General features: G+C 51.4%; 7 protein-coding genes across 7 annotated transcripts; 5 read left to right on the top strand and 2 right to left on the bottom strand.

The window, feature by feature from the left end:
- Nucleotides 1-640: 640 nt before the first annotated feature.
- On the top strand, nucleotides 641-4,936 carry BDV17DRAFT_294477 (uncharacterized protein; the record flags this gene model as incomplete). The annotated part of the gene is made up of 6 exons (XM_073762842.1): nucleotides 641-1,378; nucleotides 1,451-1,536; nucleotides 1,598-1,821; nucleotides 2,183-2,607; nucleotides 4,090-4,416; nucleotides 4,478-4,936. 6 exons carry the CDS (start codon nucleotides 641-643, stop codon nucleotides 4,934-4,936), a joined length of 2,259 nt encoding a protein of 752 aa, XP_073612252.1.
- A 415-nt stretch (nucleotides 4,937-5,351) lies between these two features.
- On the top strand, nucleotides 5,352-6,573 carry BDV17DRAFT_283972 (O-methyltransferase; the record flags this gene model as incomplete). The annotated part of the gene is made up of 3 exons (XM_073760455.1): nucleotides 5,352-5,380; nucleotides 5,712-6,480; nucleotides 6,532-6,573. 3 exons carry the CDS (start codon nucleotides 5,352-5,354, stop codon nucleotides 6,571-6,573), a joined length of 840 nt encoding a protein of 279 aa, XP_073612251.1.
- Nucleotides 6,574-6,705: 132 nt separating this feature from the next.
- Nucleotides 6,706-8,494, top strand: BDV17DRAFT_185006 (putative NAD binding Rossmann fold oxidoreductase). Its single transcript, XM_073755010.1, has 5 exons — nucleotides 6,706-7,161; nucleotides 7,229-7,324; nucleotides 7,385-7,788; nucleotides 7,866-7,953; nucleotides 8,032-8,494. Exons 1-5 carry the CDS (start codon nucleotides 6,879-6,881, stop codon nucleotides 8,241-8,243), a joined length of 1,083 nt encoding a protein of 360 aa, XP_073612250.1. The 5' UTR covers nucleotides 6,706-6,878; the 3' UTR covers nucleotides 8,244-8,494.
- A 196-nt stretch (nucleotides 8,495-8,690) lies between these two features.
- BDV17DRAFT_272214 (HPP family protein) lies at nucleotides 8,691-10,340 on the top strand. Its single transcript, XM_073758866.1, has 2 exons — nucleotides 8,691-9,596; nucleotides 9,649-10,340. Exons 1-2 carry the CDS (start codon nucleotides 9,246-9,248, stop codon nucleotides 10,246-10,248), a joined length of 951 nt encoding a protein of 316 aa, XP_073612249.1. The 5' UTR covers nucleotides 8,691-9,245; the 3' UTR covers nucleotides 10,249-10,340.
- Nucleotides 10,341-10,485: 145 nt separating this feature from the next.
- BDV17DRAFT_184973 (ATP-binding cassette family ATPase ARB1) lies at nucleotides 10,486-12,928 on the top strand. The gene is made up of 2 exons (XM_073755009.1): nucleotides 10,486-11,419; nucleotides 11,468-12,928. Exons 1-2 carry the CDS (start codon nucleotides 10,853-10,855, stop codon nucleotides 12,734-12,736), a joined length of 1,836 nt encoding a protein of 611 aa, XP_073612248.1. The 5' UTR covers nucleotides 10,486-10,852; the 3' UTR covers nucleotides 12,737-12,928.
- A 3,309-nt stretch (nucleotides 12,929-16,237) lies between these two features.
- BDV17DRAFT_300308 (TFIIH complex kinase subunit CCL1) lies at nucleotides 16,238-17,704 on the bottom strand (the record flags this gene model as incomplete). Its single annotated transcript, XM_073764027.1, has 2 exons — nucleotides 17,245-17,704; nucleotides 16,238-17,179 (listed from the first exon to the last, which is right to left on the bottom strand). The coding sequence occupies exons 1-2, from the start codon at nucleotides 17,578-17,580 to the stop codon at nucleotides 16,238-16,240; spliced, it is 1,278 nt and encodes a 425-aa protein (XP_073612247.1). The 5' UTR covers nucleotides 17,581-17,704.
- A 415-nt stretch (nucleotides 17,705-18,119) lies between these two features.
- BDV17DRAFT_294471 (E2 ubiquitin-conjugating protein UBC1) lies at nucleotides 18,120-18,970 on the bottom strand (the record flags this gene model as incomplete). Its single annotated transcript, XM_073762841.1, has 3 exons — nucleotides 18,120-18,294; nucleotides 18,352-18,656; nucleotides 18,710-18,970. 3 exons carry the CDS (start codon nucleotides 18,968-18,970, stop codon nucleotides 18,120-18,122), a joined length of 741 nt encoding a protein of 246 aa, XP_073612246.1.
- Nucleotides 18,971-19,491: the final 521 nt, after the last annotated feature.

The following is a 19,491-nucleotide window of genomic DNA, read 5'->3' as shown; positions in this document are numbered from 1 at the left end:
CATAGCGCCTCGCGTCGCCCCTAAGCACTCTCGAGAAACGCAACTTCGCTGCAGACCCTTTCGTACACCACCTACCTGATTGTCGGCGGGCTAATACCTACGGGATAATGCATATGGCCGCTCACGCATCTTACTCCGCCATCAGAGCTTACACCCACCGGGGTTGAGCCCATTTCCGCGTGGAATATGGTCCCAGTGACTGCGATCAGCTTGTAGGCGTCAATATCTACCCTTCTCAAGCCCAGCAAAGGGGCTTTGGATCTCCTAAGGAGCTTCAAAGACGCGGGGAAAGATCTGTCAAATCTCGCTACCGATCTTGTGCACTACGAAGAGGCCCTCCAGGGGTTCGATAAGGTGTTTCGCAGTCGACAAACGAAGCACAACATCTCCGACGAGGTGTTGCGAAGAGCCCTCGACGAAGGACTTGCTACAACCGAAGAACTGCAGGTTCGAGTCACCTAGATTAATAGAACCGAGTCCTCGGCGTTCCGTCGAGTGAAATTCCTGCAGAATAGATCAGCGTTTGAGACGCTGGGGAAACGAATACAAATTCAAAAGTCAACAGATGCATGGTTTCATGTCTTTGGTGCATCTGTTAGTGATATCCCTAATCTGCTAGCCGTAATGTGTATGGCCTGACATGTTTTACGACGAACAACTTCACAGTGAAACGTTTCTTGCTGCGTGCAACCAGAACCCCCAGCTGCTTGAAGCATGCGTGACCGTCGTTGACGAGGAAATGCGAAGGGATTCAGTCTCCCCTACCGACCCACCGCGCTCTTCACTCACAAAGTACCTTTCCCAAAACTCAACGTCAAATGAACTGTCATCCATTGAAGGCAAAACGCTTGTGGAGAGCTCGGTCTCGCTGGCCACTACCTCGTCCTCCAAAAATTCATTTACACTACCCTGGCACGAGAGAAGACGCAGCAGTCAATCTCGAGGAAGTTATAAAGACCCAACATCCGGCCAGCAGCAACTGGACTCAGTCGTCATCCGTCGAGCATGCAGGTACGATTGTTACTGCAGGTGCCATGAACAACAGTCCACGGTAGAGCCCAGCGGGAAGCCTTCACGACTGAACGCTCGAGCCTTTCGTGAAGGGACTCGACCGAAGCTTGAATGCAGCGATCCCACCTGCGCGGCCGCCGTGTCTTCAAAAACCACAATCCCTGTTTTCGCATTCAAGCGAGCCATGGGCCGTTTTATTTCATCCAATTATGTCAAGATCCACTTGAAGACTTACCGCACAGTTCCCGTGGGTTCAAACGCAATGCAGTACGTCAAGCATGGGTATTTAGACAAACTCAAGCTAGCAATCCAGTCCAGTGAGGCAACGCCCTGGGATACAGCCCCGGATGGATGGTCTCTTCTCCATGTAGGTAGCCTCTCATCATAAATGCAGTGCACAGGTATGAGTTTTCGAACGGTTTGACTGATTCGAAAGAAGACCGCCGTGTACGCAAGACATTTACCAACAGTACAGTATCTTGTTCAACTCGGCGCAGAGACTGAAGTCTCGGACCTTGGAACGCGGTATATCCACATGGCTCGTTTCTCATCGCACTGGAACATCTAACCAATCCACTACTTGTAGAAAGCCTATCGACCTCGCCTTCCTGAAATCTCGAGACACAGATGCCACACAGATCGAGAAAGATATCGTGCAAGTCTTCTCAAACAACGACGACTTTATTGACGACTACGTGTTCACCCTGATCCACCTTGCAGTCTTGGATCTTTATGATCCTTCCGACCTCGAACGGCCCACCCTCAAAGAGCTGATCGATTTCATGGACGAAGCGAATAGCAGCCCCCCGGGTACCAACTCGACGCGCTGGAAAGCAGAATACAAAAACTACTCACGACTGTACACACAATCATCGAGCTATTCCGTGTCTCGACTGCTGAAAATAAGCACCAGCAAAAGTCATTATCCACAACCAGACCGATCAAATGGACCGGAAGTTCAACTGGAACCCCTTGCACTAGACCAGCGCGACGGGACAAGTCGACAAAATGAAGATTCTTGCCAACAACGGCGCAGGCCCTTTCATCCAATCTAATTTGAACGCGAATATCCTCCACGGTGCGGTGGAGTCAAACGCCCTGGAAACGCTATCCGAACCAACTCAACATCAACCTGGTTAACGTATGGGCGAGACACCGCTAATTATGGCAGCACAGGGATGTCTGGTTGGCTGCGTTAAGCTGCTTCTCGACGCAGGCGCGGACAGGAACATCCGCCGGGAAAACCAACAAGTTGCGCTCCATTATGCCGGTCTCTCTGACAAGCAGGAACGAAGACGCGAGACTGTCGCGCTGGTCTGCGAGGGAGGCAAGCAGCAAGATGTGCTTGAGATTGACGCGCAAGACGAAGATGGCCGACCTCCTATGTTTGACTTTGTCGATGACCTTGAGTGTCTGAAACTACTGATCAGGAACGGCGTTGGCCTGACTGTGCTTGACAACCACGAGAACAGTATCCTTCACCACGCCTGCATGCAGGGGGAGAAGAAATCGCTAATAGGTCTGCTGCAGCTCTTCACTGATCCTTCTTCCTCTTCATCTTCTCATTCTGCTACTGGATCTGAGGAACGTCGTTTGGTATACCCAGAAATGAAGTGGACTGCAGGCCCTTAGGATAGTGTAGCCTCTACCCCTGAATGATACGTATAGAGAGAGAGGGGGGGAAGGGAAATGGTCCTGAACAGGGATGGAGATAGCGGGCTCATAGCCATGACAGGTAGGATATCAAGTCGCTGATTAGTTCCGTGGAAAAACCACAGATGTCAACAGCGTATACACCAATGTCCTAGGCCATACAGAAGAGTTTCATTATCATACCGATGACTCTTTAGAGGTTTTGGACTGATAATAACCCACTATTTGATCTTCTGCCCACCGTCCCACCTCAGATTCCGGGAGAGATGCTTAAGAGATAGTGTTAGCATATGACTTGCTTCTTTATATAGACACGGCAACTACCTGGTAGTATAGAGCCTCGTGGTCTTTTGGTAGGCACTGGACTCAACAATGGCACCTGCTCTAGCTCCAAGAGGGAAAATAATGATAGGCCGAAGGCCTGTTGAAAGGTACAACGTGATAGCACCCATCCATTTTATCATAGTAAACAATATCCCCTATTCTCAACATTGGGGTGGCCCAGACTCCAGACTCTTCTTACATTCTCCAGTTGTTGACAGCACGCTCGTACCTCTCATCAGTAGCCGGGGACCTTTTCTTACGTCTCACAAAATTCTCTTTGTTTATCAGGTTTTGTTGGCATTCTTCTGGGAATCCACGTGATTCTGCAAACTTCTGAAGCAGTTCAAGCTTCTTATGTTTCAAGTCCTCTTTGGCTAGGGCCATTTGGTCACTTAAGTAATATGTGTAGGAGAATTATAGATAAATTAAATGTAAAAGTACCTATAATATATAGTTAAAAATTACGAATAAAAGTAGGAAAAGCCTTTGCTATCTACCTTAACCTCAGAGGAATCAAAGTGGTGGCTCAAATTTCACATTTTTCACCCTTCTCACCTTTTCTCAACTTTTCTCACCCGCGTCTCACCCGCACTCAGTGCTCATTTTACTTCTGGCCACGTTGGTAATAGTGGCTTCATCGCGGCCAGAAGTCGGGTGGGGATGAACAAAGCGTAAGATTTTCACAGCTAGCTTACTTATTTATCTCGCGCAACCTGCCTATACTACCTAGCTATAAGCTTTAGTACCCGCTCGATTACATTAGAGTGTTTTAGGGGGTAACAAGTAGACATATATCAGGTGCAGGGCAGGGCAGGGCAGGTTTCAGGCAATTCCAGGAATGATACCTACCTGGCTTTGCTTCTGAGACGGTCACAGTAGCTCCTCCGCTGACTCTTCCTATATGCTAGAAGGAATTGGAGAGCTAGTCGAGGCTAGATCCATAATAGGAGGGTCTATATGGGTGAGCAGACAGACGTCAGGTTCTTGGACGAGTTCATTCATGTTACTAAGATCCCGTCCTTGGGATCTCTTGAAATAGGAGCAATAAAGATCCGATCCTTGGCTTAGCTCACATGTCCCTTGATGTACCCCTTTTAGTAGACGGTATCCAGAGGCACAGAGGTTGATGAAGGGAGTGTTGCTTCCAATATATCGGTCCGGACACAACTGCCCGGCTTGGATTCCGAATACATCTGGATCGATGCTCTCTGCATCATCCAAAACTCAGAGGTCTACGACTCCTGGCTTTATACTGCCGTCACTTACTCCTCTCGGCAGCTGACCAAGTGCGAAGACAGGTTCCCTGCCTTGGGCGGTTTAGCGAGGGCTGTAAAAGAATACGCCCACTCCGACGAGTACGTAGCAGGCATATGGGCAGGCGATATGCGACGGTCCTTGGGCTGGACAACTAGCAGCCGCAACCCACAAGTGGGTTGGACCCCAATCCCTCCAGTCAGGCGGCCATCGTCTCGCCATGCCAGCTACATAGCCCCAAGCTGGTCATGGGCCTCCGTTTTCCGGAACCATCCAGCACAACCGGACATCCAGGGTAAACATAGAGACACAGGGCGCCGCTAGGCTTGACAAGTATATGATTGAGCTATCGAAGCCCGATCCATTCGGCCAAATAGAGTCCACGGAACTGTACATCAAAGCTCAAGTATTAGATGCCGTACTGAGCCACGATAAAAAGCACATCCACGACCCATACCAGATCCAGAAATACGGTCGCCAGTATGGCGGCATTGAGCTCGATTTGCCGGCTGAAAGCGAGTCGCTCGTGGTCGTGCAATGTATTCTTCTCTTCTTTCTGAATGGCGTTCGCGGTATCGGGTTGGCAATTGTGCCGGTTGAGGGCAGAGAGCGCACCTATAGACGGGTTGGACTTTTAACCAGTCTGAACTGGGCAAGTTTTCAGGGCCTCGAGAAGGAAATTATTCTGGTTTGAGTTGGGTTTGGGGCGGTGCGGGGTATTTGTTAGGTGCATGTTGTCCTGCTTGATGTACCCAGGATAGAAAATATTTCAATTGTTGTGGTCTTCCTGCGTTAATGCAAGAATGGCTCCTTCGGATATCCGAGAGTCCCAGCTACTGTAGGCAGCACTTCACATGCTATACGACTACTCTGTCTATGAATCCTGCAGTTAAACAAAGCAACTCTGTAAATCCGAGTGTGTCACCTACTTGAATCAGATTTCCGATTTTCGGCCATAACTACCTATCCCGTCCTTTCTAGCGCCCTAAGTCCGAGGGTCGGGGTTGTCTGCCTGATTCGACTGCATGAACTATGGCGTGGCCCGAGGGGGCGGGGGCGTCACAGCTCCACCTGCATTGAACTATGACAGCTGGCCTCGGGTAGTAACTATGTATGGTCACAAGGACGAGGGATTCCGGTCTGTCCATTTGTTCCACCAGTCTCGGACTTTCCTGGATGAGGGGCGGAGATAACGTCATGTCGTAGTTGTACCCGGCGTCGGTGGCTTTTGCCTGATCAGATAGGGCTGATCGGAGATGCCAGGGCGTGTCCCTCGCATGTGCTCTGTAGATAGCTCGAAGTATAAAGGAGCTCGTCCCCCCATGACGGATCGGATAGCAGAATCACATCTCCAAGCATTCTATCGACTAGTCTAAGATCCCAGCCATATCATAAAAATGTCTCGAGCTAGACCTCACGCATCTGTGCGTCCACATCCATCCATATCACACATATATCTAAAGTAACAGCTATCAGCGCGAGCCCAGCCGCGAAACCAAACTCCTGCACTACATCTACAGCCGCCCAAACCTCGACAGCATCCGCGGAAACCCACGAGCAGTCCTGGAGCTCATGGACCGATTCGCAGAAGAGTACAACTACCACTTCATGACCGTCGGAACCCAGAAAGGCCCCGTCGTCACGGACCTAATCGCAAAACGTAAACCGTCCACCATGATCGAGCTAGGCTGCTACATCGGGTACTCGGCCATCCTATTCGGCGACGCAGTCCGCCGGAATGGCGGGAGCGCGTATTACAGCCTCGAGCTGAATATCGAGTGGGCTGCTATTGCGAATATGCTCGTTGAGCTTGCCGGGTTGCGTGATTTCGTGCGTATTCTTGTCGGGCGGAGCGATGTGCTCTTGAACCAGCTTTTTGAGAGTGGGAGTGTCAAGCAGATTGAGCTGTTATTTATCGATCACTATAAGCCTGCGTATACGCTTGACCTCAAACTGTGCGAGCAGCTAGGCAAGATCGTCCCTGGGGTCTCGGTCATCGCGGCGGATAATGTGATTTTCCCTGGGAATCCGCCGTATCTGGAGTATGTTAGGAGTTCGGTGGAGAAGAAGCGGAAGGAAGCGCAGGAGAACGGGCCGGTCAAGACATATACATTTGAAGGGTTTGAGGCGAGGTCGGTGAAGAATTATATGGGGGACGACAATGTGCCCAAGTTTGAGATTCTGGGGGATCCGAATCTGGTGTATGAGAGTGTGCTGAGGCAGCCGGAGGGGTGTGATGTGAGTTCACTCCCTTTATTTGACTCGGATTTTGCTGACTGGTTGTTGTAGGATGCTATTGAGGTGACGCACTGTGTGGGAGTGCAGGAGTAAAGATGCCGGATTGAACAGAAACAGTAGACAGTCCCCGGTCCCGTCTCGGTCGGATTTCTGTCCCCGAGTGGTGCCCCGCCAAACCAGAGTTGCCGTCGCCAGGACCTTCCCTGACTCCAGACTCCCCCACACCAGCTTCTCTTGCCGACGGTGTCATTTCTTCTTGTCGCTTAGAAATTCTAGTCACTCTCACAATTGCCAGATCTTCTATATATAACCCTGACCCCCCTCCCCCCCAATTGTCCCTCAAGCTCCTCCCTTCTCGACGGCAATCCTAGCCCTCCCCCTCACGAACCAACTCCGCCATGTCCACCAAAACCTTCAACGTCGGCGTCGTCGGCTACGGCTTCAGCGCAAAAGCCTTCCACATCCCATTCATTCTCGATGTGCCCCAGTTCAAGCTGTACGCTGTCGTTCAGCGAACACCCAAGCCCGACGACGACGCCGAGAAGGACCACCCCGGTATCAAGTCGTACCGCAGCGCCGAGGAGCTTGTGAAGGATGCCGCCGTCGATGTAGTCGTTATCACGACCGCGCCGGATCTGCATTATGCGCTGTCAAAGCTGGCGCTTGAGGCTGGGAAGCATGGTACGTTGTGTTGTCCCTGAATAAGTAAATTTCCGGTGGAATGATGCTGATAGTATTGCGACAAAAGTCATCTGCGAGAAACCGTTTACACCTACCTACAAGGAGGCTGCGGATCTTGTTGCTATTGCGAAGAAGGCCGGGAAGTTCCTTGCTGTTTATCAGAGTATGTCACCCAACGACTTCCCCAACTCTCTAATTCGCGTTCCGCTGACTGATATCATAGACCGCCGCTGGGACGCCGACTACGTAACCCTCACAAAGCTCCTCTCGACAAACGCTCTAGGCCGAATCGTAGAATACGAAACACACTTCGACCGACACCGCCCGCAAGAACCCGCCCCTACGGTCTCAAAATGGAAGAACAAGGTCGTCCCCGGCGGCAGCGCAATCCACGATCTGGGCTCGCACCTTCTCGACCAGGCCGTTCATTTGCTGGGGAAGCCGGACCGCGTGACGGGATTCGTGGGGTCGCAGCGTGAGGTCAACACGTCTGACTACGAGGACTCGTTTACGGTTCTGCTGCATTATAAGGGCGGCCTGCTTGTTACGGCTAAGGCGGGGGTTGTTAGTGCTGAGGAGGAGCAGTTGAGGTTTTGGGTGAGGGGGGAGAAGGGGAGTTTTAAGAAGGTCTGTAGCCTGCCTGCCAACCAGCATCATCGCTTTTAAATCGAAGATGGGCGTTTGCTGACAGGGATAACTACCAGTTCCACCTCGACATCCAAGAAGACCAACTCAAGTCCGGCATGAAGCCCAGCGACAGCGGATACGGCCGCGAGCCCAGCGAGCGATACGGTATATTATGCCTGCCTCCCTTCCTCCCTCAGCTTCCCCTCCTCAATCCAGGAACCCAACTAACCAACATCTCTTCAGGAACCCTAACAACAATCAAAGACGGCAAGCCCGTCCGCGAAGTAACGCCCACCGTGGAACCGCCCACGTGGTCGGAGTACTACCGGAAGATGGCGCGCGCTCTGAGCGGCGAGGGAGACCTGCCTGCGAGCGGGGAGGAGGCGGCGGAGATTATCAGGTTGATTGAGACGGTGCAGGAGAGTTCAAGGCTGGGGAAGACTTTGGATTTTTGAGGACTATCCGGTGTATAGGATGAGGAGAAGGGAAGTCAGGGCTCGTGAGGGGTGAGGAGTAAGAAAGGAAAGGATATACGGATGCGGAGAAGTATACGGAGTATGCTCGGGGTTGAGTCGGGAGAGACCCTGTGGTGATCTGCGAGAGTTACCAAAATCGGTATAGAACTTTTAGCAACAGCACCGCTTCAGATCGAGGCTCAAGATCACTTTAGCACAGTTAGCACTGCTATATATATCACTGTACAGATGAACCAGTTCCTGACTCTTCTCCCCATGGTCTGTATTATTATTGTTCTGCAGTGAGGTGCAAATACCAAGGATGACCTCATCGTCCCAGTTACGTACAGGATCCTCCGGGGTGAGCGCGCTAAACCGTAAGCGGAATTTCTGTTACGGAACGCAAACGGTGTGAATGGCAGAACCATCCGACCCAGCGTCCTGGCAGTCACAGACTCTTTCTCTTGTGTCGCTCTTTTCTCCTCACGGACCTCGACTGTCTTCTAACTCTTCCATATAAAACAATCCCTCCGCGGAGATACGGTTTCCCGGTTATTGCTGCTGCCGCGTTGCCATGCCTCGACTTCAAAATGCGGCCATGCGCCGCCCTTTTATGGGCTCCTAGCCTCTTGTCCTGGTTGATCTGACGGACACTGGGCTGAGTTTAGCTTTCGCAATCTGGGGTAAGGCCTTGGCTCGAGTGTTGCTCTGCTGGTGAATATATAGTCCGCTGATCCGGTTTTTGGGCCCTCGCTCAGGCGCGCATTGCGTCGCACTCCTCTCCCTTGCGCTGCTCCACTGTGAATTAGTATTCGGACCGCGCGGTTGCTCCTCAACTCTTGTACTCTCTCTTTTCCTCTCGAACGTCGGTGTGGATAAATTTGAAATCACCGAGCATACCCACCTTGATATTCGCCCGTAAGAAGCAACGGGACGAATCGCCGCCAACTCTATTCACACGAACGACGGAACTATATTCCAGGCAGGGGTGGCGTATTCAGTATGACCGGGAACATGCAGCGGGATCGTGGCGCCGCGCGGGAGCCCTCACATTCCTCACGGCGCTCCTCCGAACATCACCATCGGCACAAGCTTGACTTCTCCCGCTGGCACTTGGATATTGATACCTTTTTGAACCCTCTTCTTCCATCTCCGCCGTACCACTTGCTACCTCGTCCCGTTTCGCACTTTCTTGGGTATAGAGGAGACAAACCGCTAAAGGCGCTTGGGAATCTGGTCATAGCGTTCTGGGCCCTGATTTCAGTATTCGGTGGTGTACTTCTCATCTGTGAGGTTTCGCTTCACATCCCAAAGTTCCGTGAGCTCGATGCGCCAATAATCGTGGGCAGTTTTGTATGTTCCTCGATACTTGATGACTCTTTAGGGTATTGACTGACGTTCACAGGGTGCCGCAGCCGTGCTTGAATTCTGCGCCATCGAGTCACCCTTCGCCCAGCCGCGAAACGCTCTCTTCAGCCAGGTTCTCGCAAGCATAATCGGCGTCGCCATTGCGAAGCTCTTCGCTCTCAACCCTGCCGCTCATGCCAAACCTGAGCTCGCTGGTTCTTTAGCATGCGCTATCACAACGGTGGCAATGGTCCTTACAAACACAGTTCACCCGCCCGCAGGCGCAACGGCTCTACTCGCTGCGACTGAACTCCAAGGAGTTGGCTGGTGGCTCATTCCGATTATGTTGCTAGGCGTCTCGTTGATGCTGGCCGTAGCTTTGCTGCTCAATAACATCCAACGCCGATTCCCTGTGTATTGGTGGACGCCCCATCCGCTTGGGAGACCAGAGCCAAAAGTAAAATCACAGCCGCAGGATGTTGAAAGTGCACCTGAAGTCAAGCAAGGGAGTGACTCCGGGTCTTCGGAATTTGACTACTCAGAACCGATGCAGGTTATCATTCGTCCGGGCAAGATTGAGTGGTCTGACAATCTGTGGTTGGATGCAGACGAAAAGGAAGTTTTGGAGAGAATCAGCGAGCGGATGAAGGGAGAATAAACTATTTCCTCTCTTCGGTTTCCAAGTATATTTATTATCTAGACCTTCCGTACATAATTCATTCACTAATAACCACTGTTCCTGCCTTATCGATCAATAGAATGGCGGTGATTAGTCATGTCGCAAATTTCACGTGATCGTTAGTGCCTGATGAGGCCAAGCCCCGCCACGGCAACCCTCGAATGACGTAGTCTGGCCAATGAGTGACAGCCTTGGCGGTCCACCACCAGAGTTTTGGCCCTCTCTTTCAGGCTCCAAACCCTCGAGCACAATGGGTTGACTGCAATCTCTGATCGGCTCTATCTTTTTCATCTCTCCATTCTTTTCATCTCTCCATCTCCTCTCTATCGTTCTGTTGACTACTGGATAGTCATCTGTCAGTTTCTTTCTGTTGTCCAAATCCTGGTCACTGTTGACGGACTATCGATAAGGGCAAAGCACCCCCCACCTTAGCAAAGGAAGGCTCGCCCACCCCCCGCTACTTTTATTGCCGGTCCACCCTCTAATTTTTTCCCTCTTCTCTCGTCTTCACGTCAGACCTCCTCCCCTCCAACACCCTCCTCTATCTCCCCCCCGTCCTCTCCTTATCAACAACACAGCCAAAATGGTCTCCGCTTCCAAGGCCGCCCGTTTGGCGAAGCGTGGCGATGAAAAGAAGACGAAGAAGGCCGGCAAGTCCAAGGATGACACTCCCGTCGAGTCCGGTGCCGAAGACCAGCCTGCCACCACCGACGCCAAGATGAAGGATGTCGAGAAGCTTACAGCCCAGATGGACAAGCACGGTCTGTCCGACCGTGTCACCACCGGTGTTCTTTCCTCGATGGCTTCCTCCCGCGACGCAAAGATCACCTCTGCCTCCCTCGTGTTCCACGGAAAGGTCCTCTTCACCGACTCGACCCTCGAACTCAACTTCGGTCGTCGCTACGGTCTCCTTGGTGAGAACGGTTGCGGAAAGACCACCCTCCTCAAGGCTATCGACGCCCGCGAATTCCCTATCCCCGAGCACATTGATATCTACCTCCTGAACCAGGGTGCCCCGCCTAGCGACCTCGGTGCGCTCGAGTGGGTTGTTACTGAGGCTCAGAACCAGCTTGACCGTATGGAGAAGCAGGCGGAGGAGATTTTGGAGAAGGAGGGTCCTGACAGCCCTATCCTTGAGGATCTGTACGACGTATGTTATTTCAAGTCTTGTTATATGAATGGTTGCTAACGTGACTAGCGCATGGACAAAATGGACCCCTCGACATTCCACACCCGCGCTTCTCTTATCCTGACTGGTCTTGGTTTCAAGAAGACGACAATTCACAAGAAGACCAAGGACATGTCTGGTGGTTGGCGTATGCGTGTGGCCCTCGCCAAGGCCCTCTTCGTCAAGCCTTCCCTCCTTCTCCTCGATGACCCCACTGCTCACTTGGATCTCGAAGCCTGTGTGTGGCTGGAAGAATACCTGAAGAAATGGGAGCGTACCCTCGTTCTCGTCTCTCACTCTCAAGATTTCATCAACGGTGTCTGCACAAACATGATCGACATGCGCATGAAGCAGCTCCTCTACTACGGTGGTAACTACGACTCTTACCACAAGACCCGTGCCGAACAGGAGACCAACCAGATGAAGGCCTACCACAAGCAGCAGGAAGAAATTCAGCACATCAAGAAGTTCATCGCCTCTGCTGGTACCTATGCCAACCTGGTGCGTCAAGCCAAGTCTCGCCAGAAGATTCTCGACAAGATGGAGGCAGACGGTTTCATCCAGCCTGTCATCCCCGACCGCGTCTTCAGCTTCCGCTTTGCCGACGTCGACAAGCTTCCTCCCCCCGTCTTGTCTTTCGATGACGTCTCTTTCTCATACTCTGGCAATTGGGAGGACACTCTCTACGAGCACCTCGACTTTGGTGTTGACATGGACTCCCGAACGGCCCTTGTCGGTCCCAACGGTGTCGGTAAATCCACTCTCCTGCGTCTCATGACCGGAAAGCTTTCCCCCATTGGTGGTCGTGTCAGTCGTCACACCCACTTGAAGCTCGGCATGTACTCCCAGCACTCCGCTGAGCAACTCGACCTCACCAAGTCTGCCCTTGAGTTCGTCCGCGACAAGTTCCCCGAGAAGTCCCAGGACTTCCAGTACTGGCGTCAACAGCTCGGTCGCTATGGTCTCTCCGGTGAGGCTCAGACCGCTCTGATGGGTACCCTCTCTGAAGGTCAGAAGTCTCGTATCGTCTTCGCCCTCCTCGCCATCGAATCCCCCAACATGCTTCTCCTCGACGAGCCTACCAACGGTCTCGATATCCCTACCATCGACTCTCTGGCAGATGCCATCATGGCCTTCAGCGGTGGTGTTGTCGTCGTGTCTCACGATTTCCGTCTCCTCGACAAGATCGCCAAGGACATCATGGTCTGCGAGCACAAGACTGTCCGCCGGTGGGATGGCACCATTGGTGAATACAAGAACCACCTCCGCAAGAAGATGATTTCCGAGGGTGCTGTCTAAATGTGACGCACTTTATGCTTGAAAAAAAAATACCTTTTTTCTCTTTTACGACTGGCATGCTAGATCATGATACAACGTGGGAGAAGAGGAAAAGTTCTTTGAAAGTTCGATTAATCTGTCAACCTGGGAGTGATGAACCGTCCCGGCCTGATTGGATATGAGGGACACAATCCCTTGCTTCTTTTGTTTGCGTCTGGAGATATCTGCTTTTTTATTGTCCTGGGTTCCTTTGTTTAGATGGCCTGTGCTTCATACCTTATCCATCCTTCCATTATCTAGACTATTGCTTGGAGGGTTGAATATGACTTCTTTTGCCTTGGCATATCACTTACCCGTAGTCTCTTCCATGTCCGAATTTCTTGGTAAAATAGCTGGAGAGGCTTTCAACTTTGCTGTCTGTCCAAGCCAATGCCCTGCCCCTGAGCACAATCACATTGACCTTTCCTCAAGCACTCTCTGGTGCCCGGTAGCCCTCGAGGTCTCAGGCAGTCAGTCTCTGAAATAATCCTACACTCATCAGAATACCTTAACGACCTCTGTTACCTATTCCATTATCGCCAAGGCTGAGGCTATTAGTAGACAAGCACGGGCTTAAGGGGTGAGACGGAAAGCCTAGAGAGGTTCGACAGGACTCCACAGCCATCAACATCAACATGCAAATATCTATGAGTAATTGCTAACTGATCTGAAGCAAAGAAAGCAAAGCAATGTCTCGAGATACAGCAAACGCATAGAACTGCAAATCGGACACCTTTTCGAACGTCGTCTTATCACGTCCCCTTAGCAGCAATGGAGTGCATACAAGGCAGTTGAGCTCAGGAATGAAAGGTCCAGAAAGAGTCAGGCGAAGACCAAAGGTTATAGTGGTACAGATTGGCCCGGGGGGGAGCGAGATAGGTGCAGATAGAAAAGATGCGTATATGTCAAAGATATAGGACAAGGATAATCTAGAATTACACTGTCTGTATGCAGCAGAGTGCAAATTGGCGGGGGAAGCGTAGCACAGCAATTTTAACGTGATCATGGTAAGATGAGTGTAGTTTTGCGACCAAAAACCACATAGCAATAAGAGGGTGACGCGCAGATGGTATACGATTAGGTATACTCGTCACACGTCCAAGGTACGCACGCTTGCGGGGCCTGCGGGAACGCCCTGAAGAGACCCCCTCGATGAATCCTTGCTTTGTTCCTACTATAGAAAGTAACTTCAATTCACATAGAAGATATTACAGAGTCAAAGGTATTACCACACTGCTCCCGAAAGATAGGTGTAGGCTAGAGAGAGTCCGAAGGGGGCAACACCCGGAAAGTTCCTTATTCCCGTCAGTTTAGTTGCCTGTTTCTTCCCTGCCTATGGGAACTTCCATTTACATAGAATACGCTATAGTATTAAAGATATTCTTACATTACGCTTGAAAATCCGCCGCAGGCTACTAACTATAGAGCAGCGCTGCGAGCTCGGAGCGTCAGCCTCCTGTAGCAGCGGAGGAAGCTTGTCATGCCCTAACTACACTACTATACTCGCTCCCCAAACCCACCAGCCCCGCTCAGGAACTAAGCCCTGAACCACTTCCTATTTAACATCCTGAATGAAGCACCCGAATGGCTACTGGGGGAAGGCAATTCAGATCCACCCCCCAGCATGTCTTAATGACCTGCGGGCGTTGAGAAGCCAAGCGGAGGGAGACAAGAGCCAAAATCGCCGCACATATGGGCCTGAACCTAACTCAAACGGGCTACGATGATATTGTCTCAGATCCCAAAGCAGTTCTCTACGCAGCGGAGTTTATCCTCCACGGGCCTTCCCAGGTAGTTTAGCGAGGTAGAGCTCGATCCAGATCCCGTCACGCGGAGGAGGGCCCGGAAGAGGAAGGTCTTATCGGGATCAAGGCACTGGAGGAGGGCCTCCAGGAGAATTGTTAATGCTGCGCGCCGGGGGGCTGGCGGAGTAACAACTAGCTAGCTTGCTAGTCACCAAACAACCGGATTATTGTACATTTGCTCCCAAACGCAAGGGGTCAGAAGCCCTACGGTCACTAGAGTTAGGTGTTGAAGATAGTTGTTAAATAGTACAATGCAAGCTACTGATACTTCCAAAATGCTAGATGGGGCAGATTAGTTATTTATATGGGGTCATTCCTCACCTTTCTGTTGTACTAGGTTCTCAATAGCATTTAACGGCCTCATGTTCTCACTTCTCTACGAAGCCCTGCATAGCTAGACCAGGTATGAACTTGAATTGAATTCTCAAGCCTACCACTCCAGCCGTGAGATCTGCAATCGCGAAGGGTTGCCACATGTTGTAACAATACCGGCCAGGCCAGTCGATGGCACCCTTCCACCCCAGGTATAGCTTCACCAAATACAGAGAGGAGATTCCGATCCCTAGACAAGAATTGTGCCCAGAGGAAGATTTCTCCTAGAGAGCTCTATAACATGATCATATTATGCCCTTTTATTTATTTGCAGTATGGTTAACGAGTTTTTAGCTCGGATTCTGGCAGCATTTGCGCTCTTACCTAGCATTTATACAACTAGCAACCAGCCTACGGCCAGGGCCACCAGCAGTAATATATGTAGCTACGGAGTCTGACGCTGAAAATTATGTCTAATGGACCAAAAGCCTCAAAATATGAATACGGTAATCTTGGATGTCACGTCCCTTTCCTTTACACCATCGGGCGTCCACCAAAGGATCTCCTGACGCATTTTCTGGCTCTTCTGCAGCTTTCCAAAGCCAAAGTAGCGCAGAGAAGACTTGTAGTCAAAATCAATAAGCCCAATTTTTTTCCAACTCATCAACCAGGGCTTCGTACCTTGTAGAATGCTGCAGATTGGGAATGGCACCAACGACGCCCACGACTTCCATTGCACACGTATGGTGCCAACCCTGACTTGGACAGGATAGTTATCGTCGAAATCCAGGACAGTGTCGGAATCCAGTTTCTAACGAACAAAAAACGCACGTGCTTGGAAGTGCGAGGTGCAATTGAGAACCTTGGGATTGAGTCGGTCAAAACCGTTCCTGCTGAGCCATGTATGTAGCCTTGCGCCCTGCTTGGCTGAAGACTGTGGAAATTACCCATCATCTGGACGAGCAGGAGACTTTCTACCTTGGGTATAGTTAGATGAGATGAGCAGGGATACGCATCTCGAATCACCCTCACAGCCTTGTTGTATGTCAATTCCACTTCGAGGACTGAGGCTGTGTTAAAGGAGTTGCTCTGGGCTTAAATGACATTAGCGATGATAGCAAGGAAGAGGCAATACACGAAATATAACAAAGGATACGTGATCAAGATTATCCAGGCCACGAGAGACCGAATACAGAAGCCGGATGGTGGTTGGCGCTGCGAGCAAAGGGTCGGGCCGGGATGATAAGCTGGTTTTAGTATCGCAAGTAGAAACTGCAGGTGCTCGGTTCAAACCAGGACGCCGTGGTTCTCCGATGATACTGTAATAATATACATTCAAAAGTTTTCATTCATCTTCCAAGCACTACTACCCCTGCCTTTCCTTCGTCCTCTCCAGAACCAGTTCTCCCCCGAAGATATCTTGCTTCTTTTCATTCTCAAGTTTGCGCTTCTTTGCCAGCCGCTCCATCTCACTATCTGGGGTCGCGGTCTCGCTCCCAGGTGCAGATGCGCCCGCGGCTGCCGCGGCCGCAGCCGCAGCTGCAGGGATGCGCTTCTGGCCTGCAAGGTTCGCTTTCTCGGGGTTCTGGCAGTGGTACAACTTCTTTGCAATGCGGCGCATAGCCTTTTTCTGGTCTGGGTTTGAGCCCAGTGGTTTATACGAGTTTAGGTGGGCGGAGCAGGACGTGAGGGTTTGGATGAGTTTCGTGCGGAGGTGTGAGAGCGGGTGCGTTGTGTCACTCGGGGGAGGAGGGGGGAGTTTAGTGTCTAGGTAAAATTCCGCGAGGGGCTGGTCGGCGATTAGGAGGGCGGCGAGCCAGATCTGGGATGGGGTGTAGAGGAAGTAAGCGTCTGTCATTTGGGCGGCGGATTTGAGGATTTCGCGGGTGTTGTGGTGGGCTCGGGCGAGGCGATCGGATATTGAGGATGAGGGCTGGTTGTTTGGCGCTGGGGGGAGAGAGGAGATACTGCGCCGGAGGGAATCTGCTGTTTGGTGTGGGAGGTGCGGAGCTGGTTGGCCTAGGCCTTGGGATATAGCGTTGAGTTCCATGATGCCGCCTTCTAGACCGCGGAAGGGGTGCCGGACGTCAAAGGTAAAGCGGAGGCTTTGCATGACGAGAAATTCGGGGGTGATAATATCCTCTGCTGAAGTGTCACCGGGGACGCCGTCGGCGAACTGCCGAAGGGACATGTAATAGTTGTCGGTCTTGGTCGCGATGAAAAGGGCGCATGGCATGATGGTTTTAGGGTGGTAGGTCATGGGTGAGTTGGTGAGGTAGAAGCGGCGAAGATATTGGATCGCAGTGGCCTGTTAAGATAGGAAACATCAGCAAGATGCGCTGCTATCTTCAAAGAGCTCGAAACATTGCATACCCTCACTATCGTCGGCAGCGGAGGCTTATAGCTCTCCCCGAGCTGTATAATTTGCTCGCAAAAATACCGCACAAAGTCCTGCTCCTCCTCCGGTGTCAAGCATTCAGGATCCTTCTCCTCCCCAGCTTTGCTGTCTGCATCGCTGCCATTCGGATTGGGGGTACCTGCGGCCGAAGAGTTGGCGGACTGTCGTGCCTCGCGCGCCCTTCGCAGAGCGCCTCGTACCCGGTCGCTTGCAAAGATATTTGTGTTTTGTCGCACGGTTCGCAAAGAATCCTCCGTGAAGGACCACAGGCGAAACTGTGATGAGGTGCGGTAGAAATCGTCTTCGATCATGATGAATCGGAATTGAAATTGGTGGGTCGGTTTTGGTCGGAGAGGAGTTCTGTAGAAACGACAGAGAGGCGGTTTGTGTCAATGTTCGTATAAGAATATCCACGCTATTCGAGCAGTGTCATCTATCCATGACCGGAGAGTAGTTCCTCTGTGAAGCAAAAGAGAGGTTAACGTCAAAGTCCGCGACGTAAGGGATCCACGTGCTTATCGATAGCTTTCCCGATACAGTAATTCCGCCAGCAGCCCGCTCTACTACAGTACAGTAGATAGTCTACAAGTATTTATATGGGCATTTAGAACTATATTGGCAGAATAGTATCAGACTCGGAATGTTTGATGGCACAAACTAACTAAGGCATTCCGTATCCAAGGTCAATAATGTATGCAGTTGAGCAGTTGAGCAGTCATGACAACATAATCTTTTGTTGATTCCCAAGGCAGATAGGCAAACAAATAGTAGAAGCACATTTCGCCAGGCACCGTGCTCATAAATTAGACCCTAATCCGTAGAAAGATTTCCCGCTAAATATGCCCAGGCTTTACGGCTCACCGAGGAGACGAGCAGTCACATCGCCCATGTAAGCTTCTTCCAGTTCATAGTCCTCGCCGCCGTTCCTGTCGATCCCGTAGAAATTGAAGGCCGACACAACCTGGTCCACGTCGAAGCCCATGTGGACAAACCGATCAATGAGTTGTTTGTTGTACCCGTCGTATCTAATGAGATATGTAAGCGAAGAACCTCATAATAAGACTACCCAGAGTCACACTTACTTGGACAAATCCTCCTTCTCTCGGGACTCACGCTCTTTCCTCTCCAGCTCCCGCAAGGATTCGCTTGTCGCACCACCGCTACCCTCCCCACCAGCTTGTCTAGGGGCTCCCGCATGTTTTGTAGCCCATTCTCGTGCCACGCGGTTGAACTCTTTGGGGTTATGGAGCAGCATAGTGGCAACCTCGGCGTCTTGGGGGTCCTTGGGCTCTGGCGTGCTAAGGAGGGACTGGAGCGAGAGGAGGGCCGCTTTGATGGTAAGGATCGGCGACCAGGCGGATGATAGAGTATCAAGACAAATAGCACCCTGGAGCAGCAAAGTTAGGATGGGGTATCAAAGATACTTGGAGGTAAACCAACTGTTTGACTGCTAACGTTCGGATGCCAGACCTTCGTAATGAACTTTATCACTGGCGGTCGAAAAGGATATTCCGTTGGTATATTGATGTCGACGTAGTATGTGCCTCCCTCATAAGGCGTACCAGGAGGGCCTGGAAATGCACCCTGGAGATGTGTGACATCGTCGTCATCTCCTATCGGCTCTGCCGTGATCTGGGAGTGGGTGTCCGCACGAATGTCGGCGATTTCCTTCGCGATGCGTCGGGTTCGGTTGGACGCCATGGGTATCAATAAAGCACGAGTTTCAGGAATATATGCGACAGATAGAACTGTGAAATTTGCGAACTGGTAGCGGGGTGCGCTTGGGTCAGCCTCGAGGAAACTTCGGAAAACCTCACATTTAGAGGGGCAGAAGAAGGATGAGAGGGAGGACCAACTCAGAGAAGAAACGAGTCACGGGGATGACGTGTAAATATATGCGCTGGAGAATGGAGATATGACTACGAGTGGAAGCGCTTTGGGTTGCGAAAGAGCCTCAAGCAGGCTTTGGAGGGGAAGCTGGAGGGGCCGCGGATGGAGATGGCAGGAACCTAGTCTAGGCAGGCCAGTAGGATCTCAGAAACTATCCGCTTGTCTGGACGAGTTGATTAGGTGGAAATAATGATGCGGAACGAGATGGAGGCAGAAGCAGAACCAGGATGGGGCAGATGAAGGTCAGGTCACCGAAGCTTTATTGCTTTCTTTTGCGAGCAGACCATCGCCGCTGCGCAGCACTACACCATCCAGATGGACTCGGACTATTT

This window comes from Aspergillus undulatus (genome assembly GCF_047715775.1).
Source record: "Aspergillus undulatus strain CBS 261.88 unplaced genomic scaffold BDV17scaffold_54, whole genome shotgun sequence".
NCBI classification, from domain to species: Eukaryota; Fungi; Ascomycota; class Eurotiomycetes; order Eurotiales; family Aspergillaceae; genus Aspergillus; species Aspergillus undulatus.
The sequence above is the reverse complement of the archived record's forward strand: the minus strand, read 5'-3'. Positions and strand labels throughout refer to the sequence as shown.

Coding starts and splice junctions, on each gene's coding strand:
- BDV17DRAFT_184973 (XM_073755009.1), top strand. CDS start 10,853: ATGGTCTCCGCTTCCAAGGCCGCCCGTTTGGCGAAGCGTGGCGATGAA. Junction 11,420..11,467: donor TCCTTGAGGATCTGTACGAC/GTATGTTATTTC, acceptor TAACGTGACTAG/CGCATGGACAAAATGGACCC.
- BDV17DRAFT_185006 (XM_073755010.1), top strand. CDS start 6,879: ATGTCCACCAAAACCTTCAACGTCGGCGTCGTCGGCTACGGCTTCAGC. Junction 7,162..7,228: donor GCTTGAGGCTGGGAAGCATG/GTACGTTGTGTT, acceptor TTGCGACAAAAG/TCATCTGCGAGAAACCGTTT. Junction 7,954..8,031: donor CGAGCCCAGCGAGCGATACG/GTATATTATGCC, acceptor ACATCTCTTCAG/GAACCCTAACAACAATCAAA.
- BDV17DRAFT_272214 (XM_073758866.1), top strand. CDS start 9,246: ATGACCGGGAACATGCAGCGGGATCGTGGCGCCGCGCGGGAGCCCTCA. Junction 9,597..9,648: donor CAATAATCGTGGGCAGTTTT/GTATGTTCCTCG, acceptor TGACGTTCACAG/GGTGCCGCAGCCGTGCTTGA.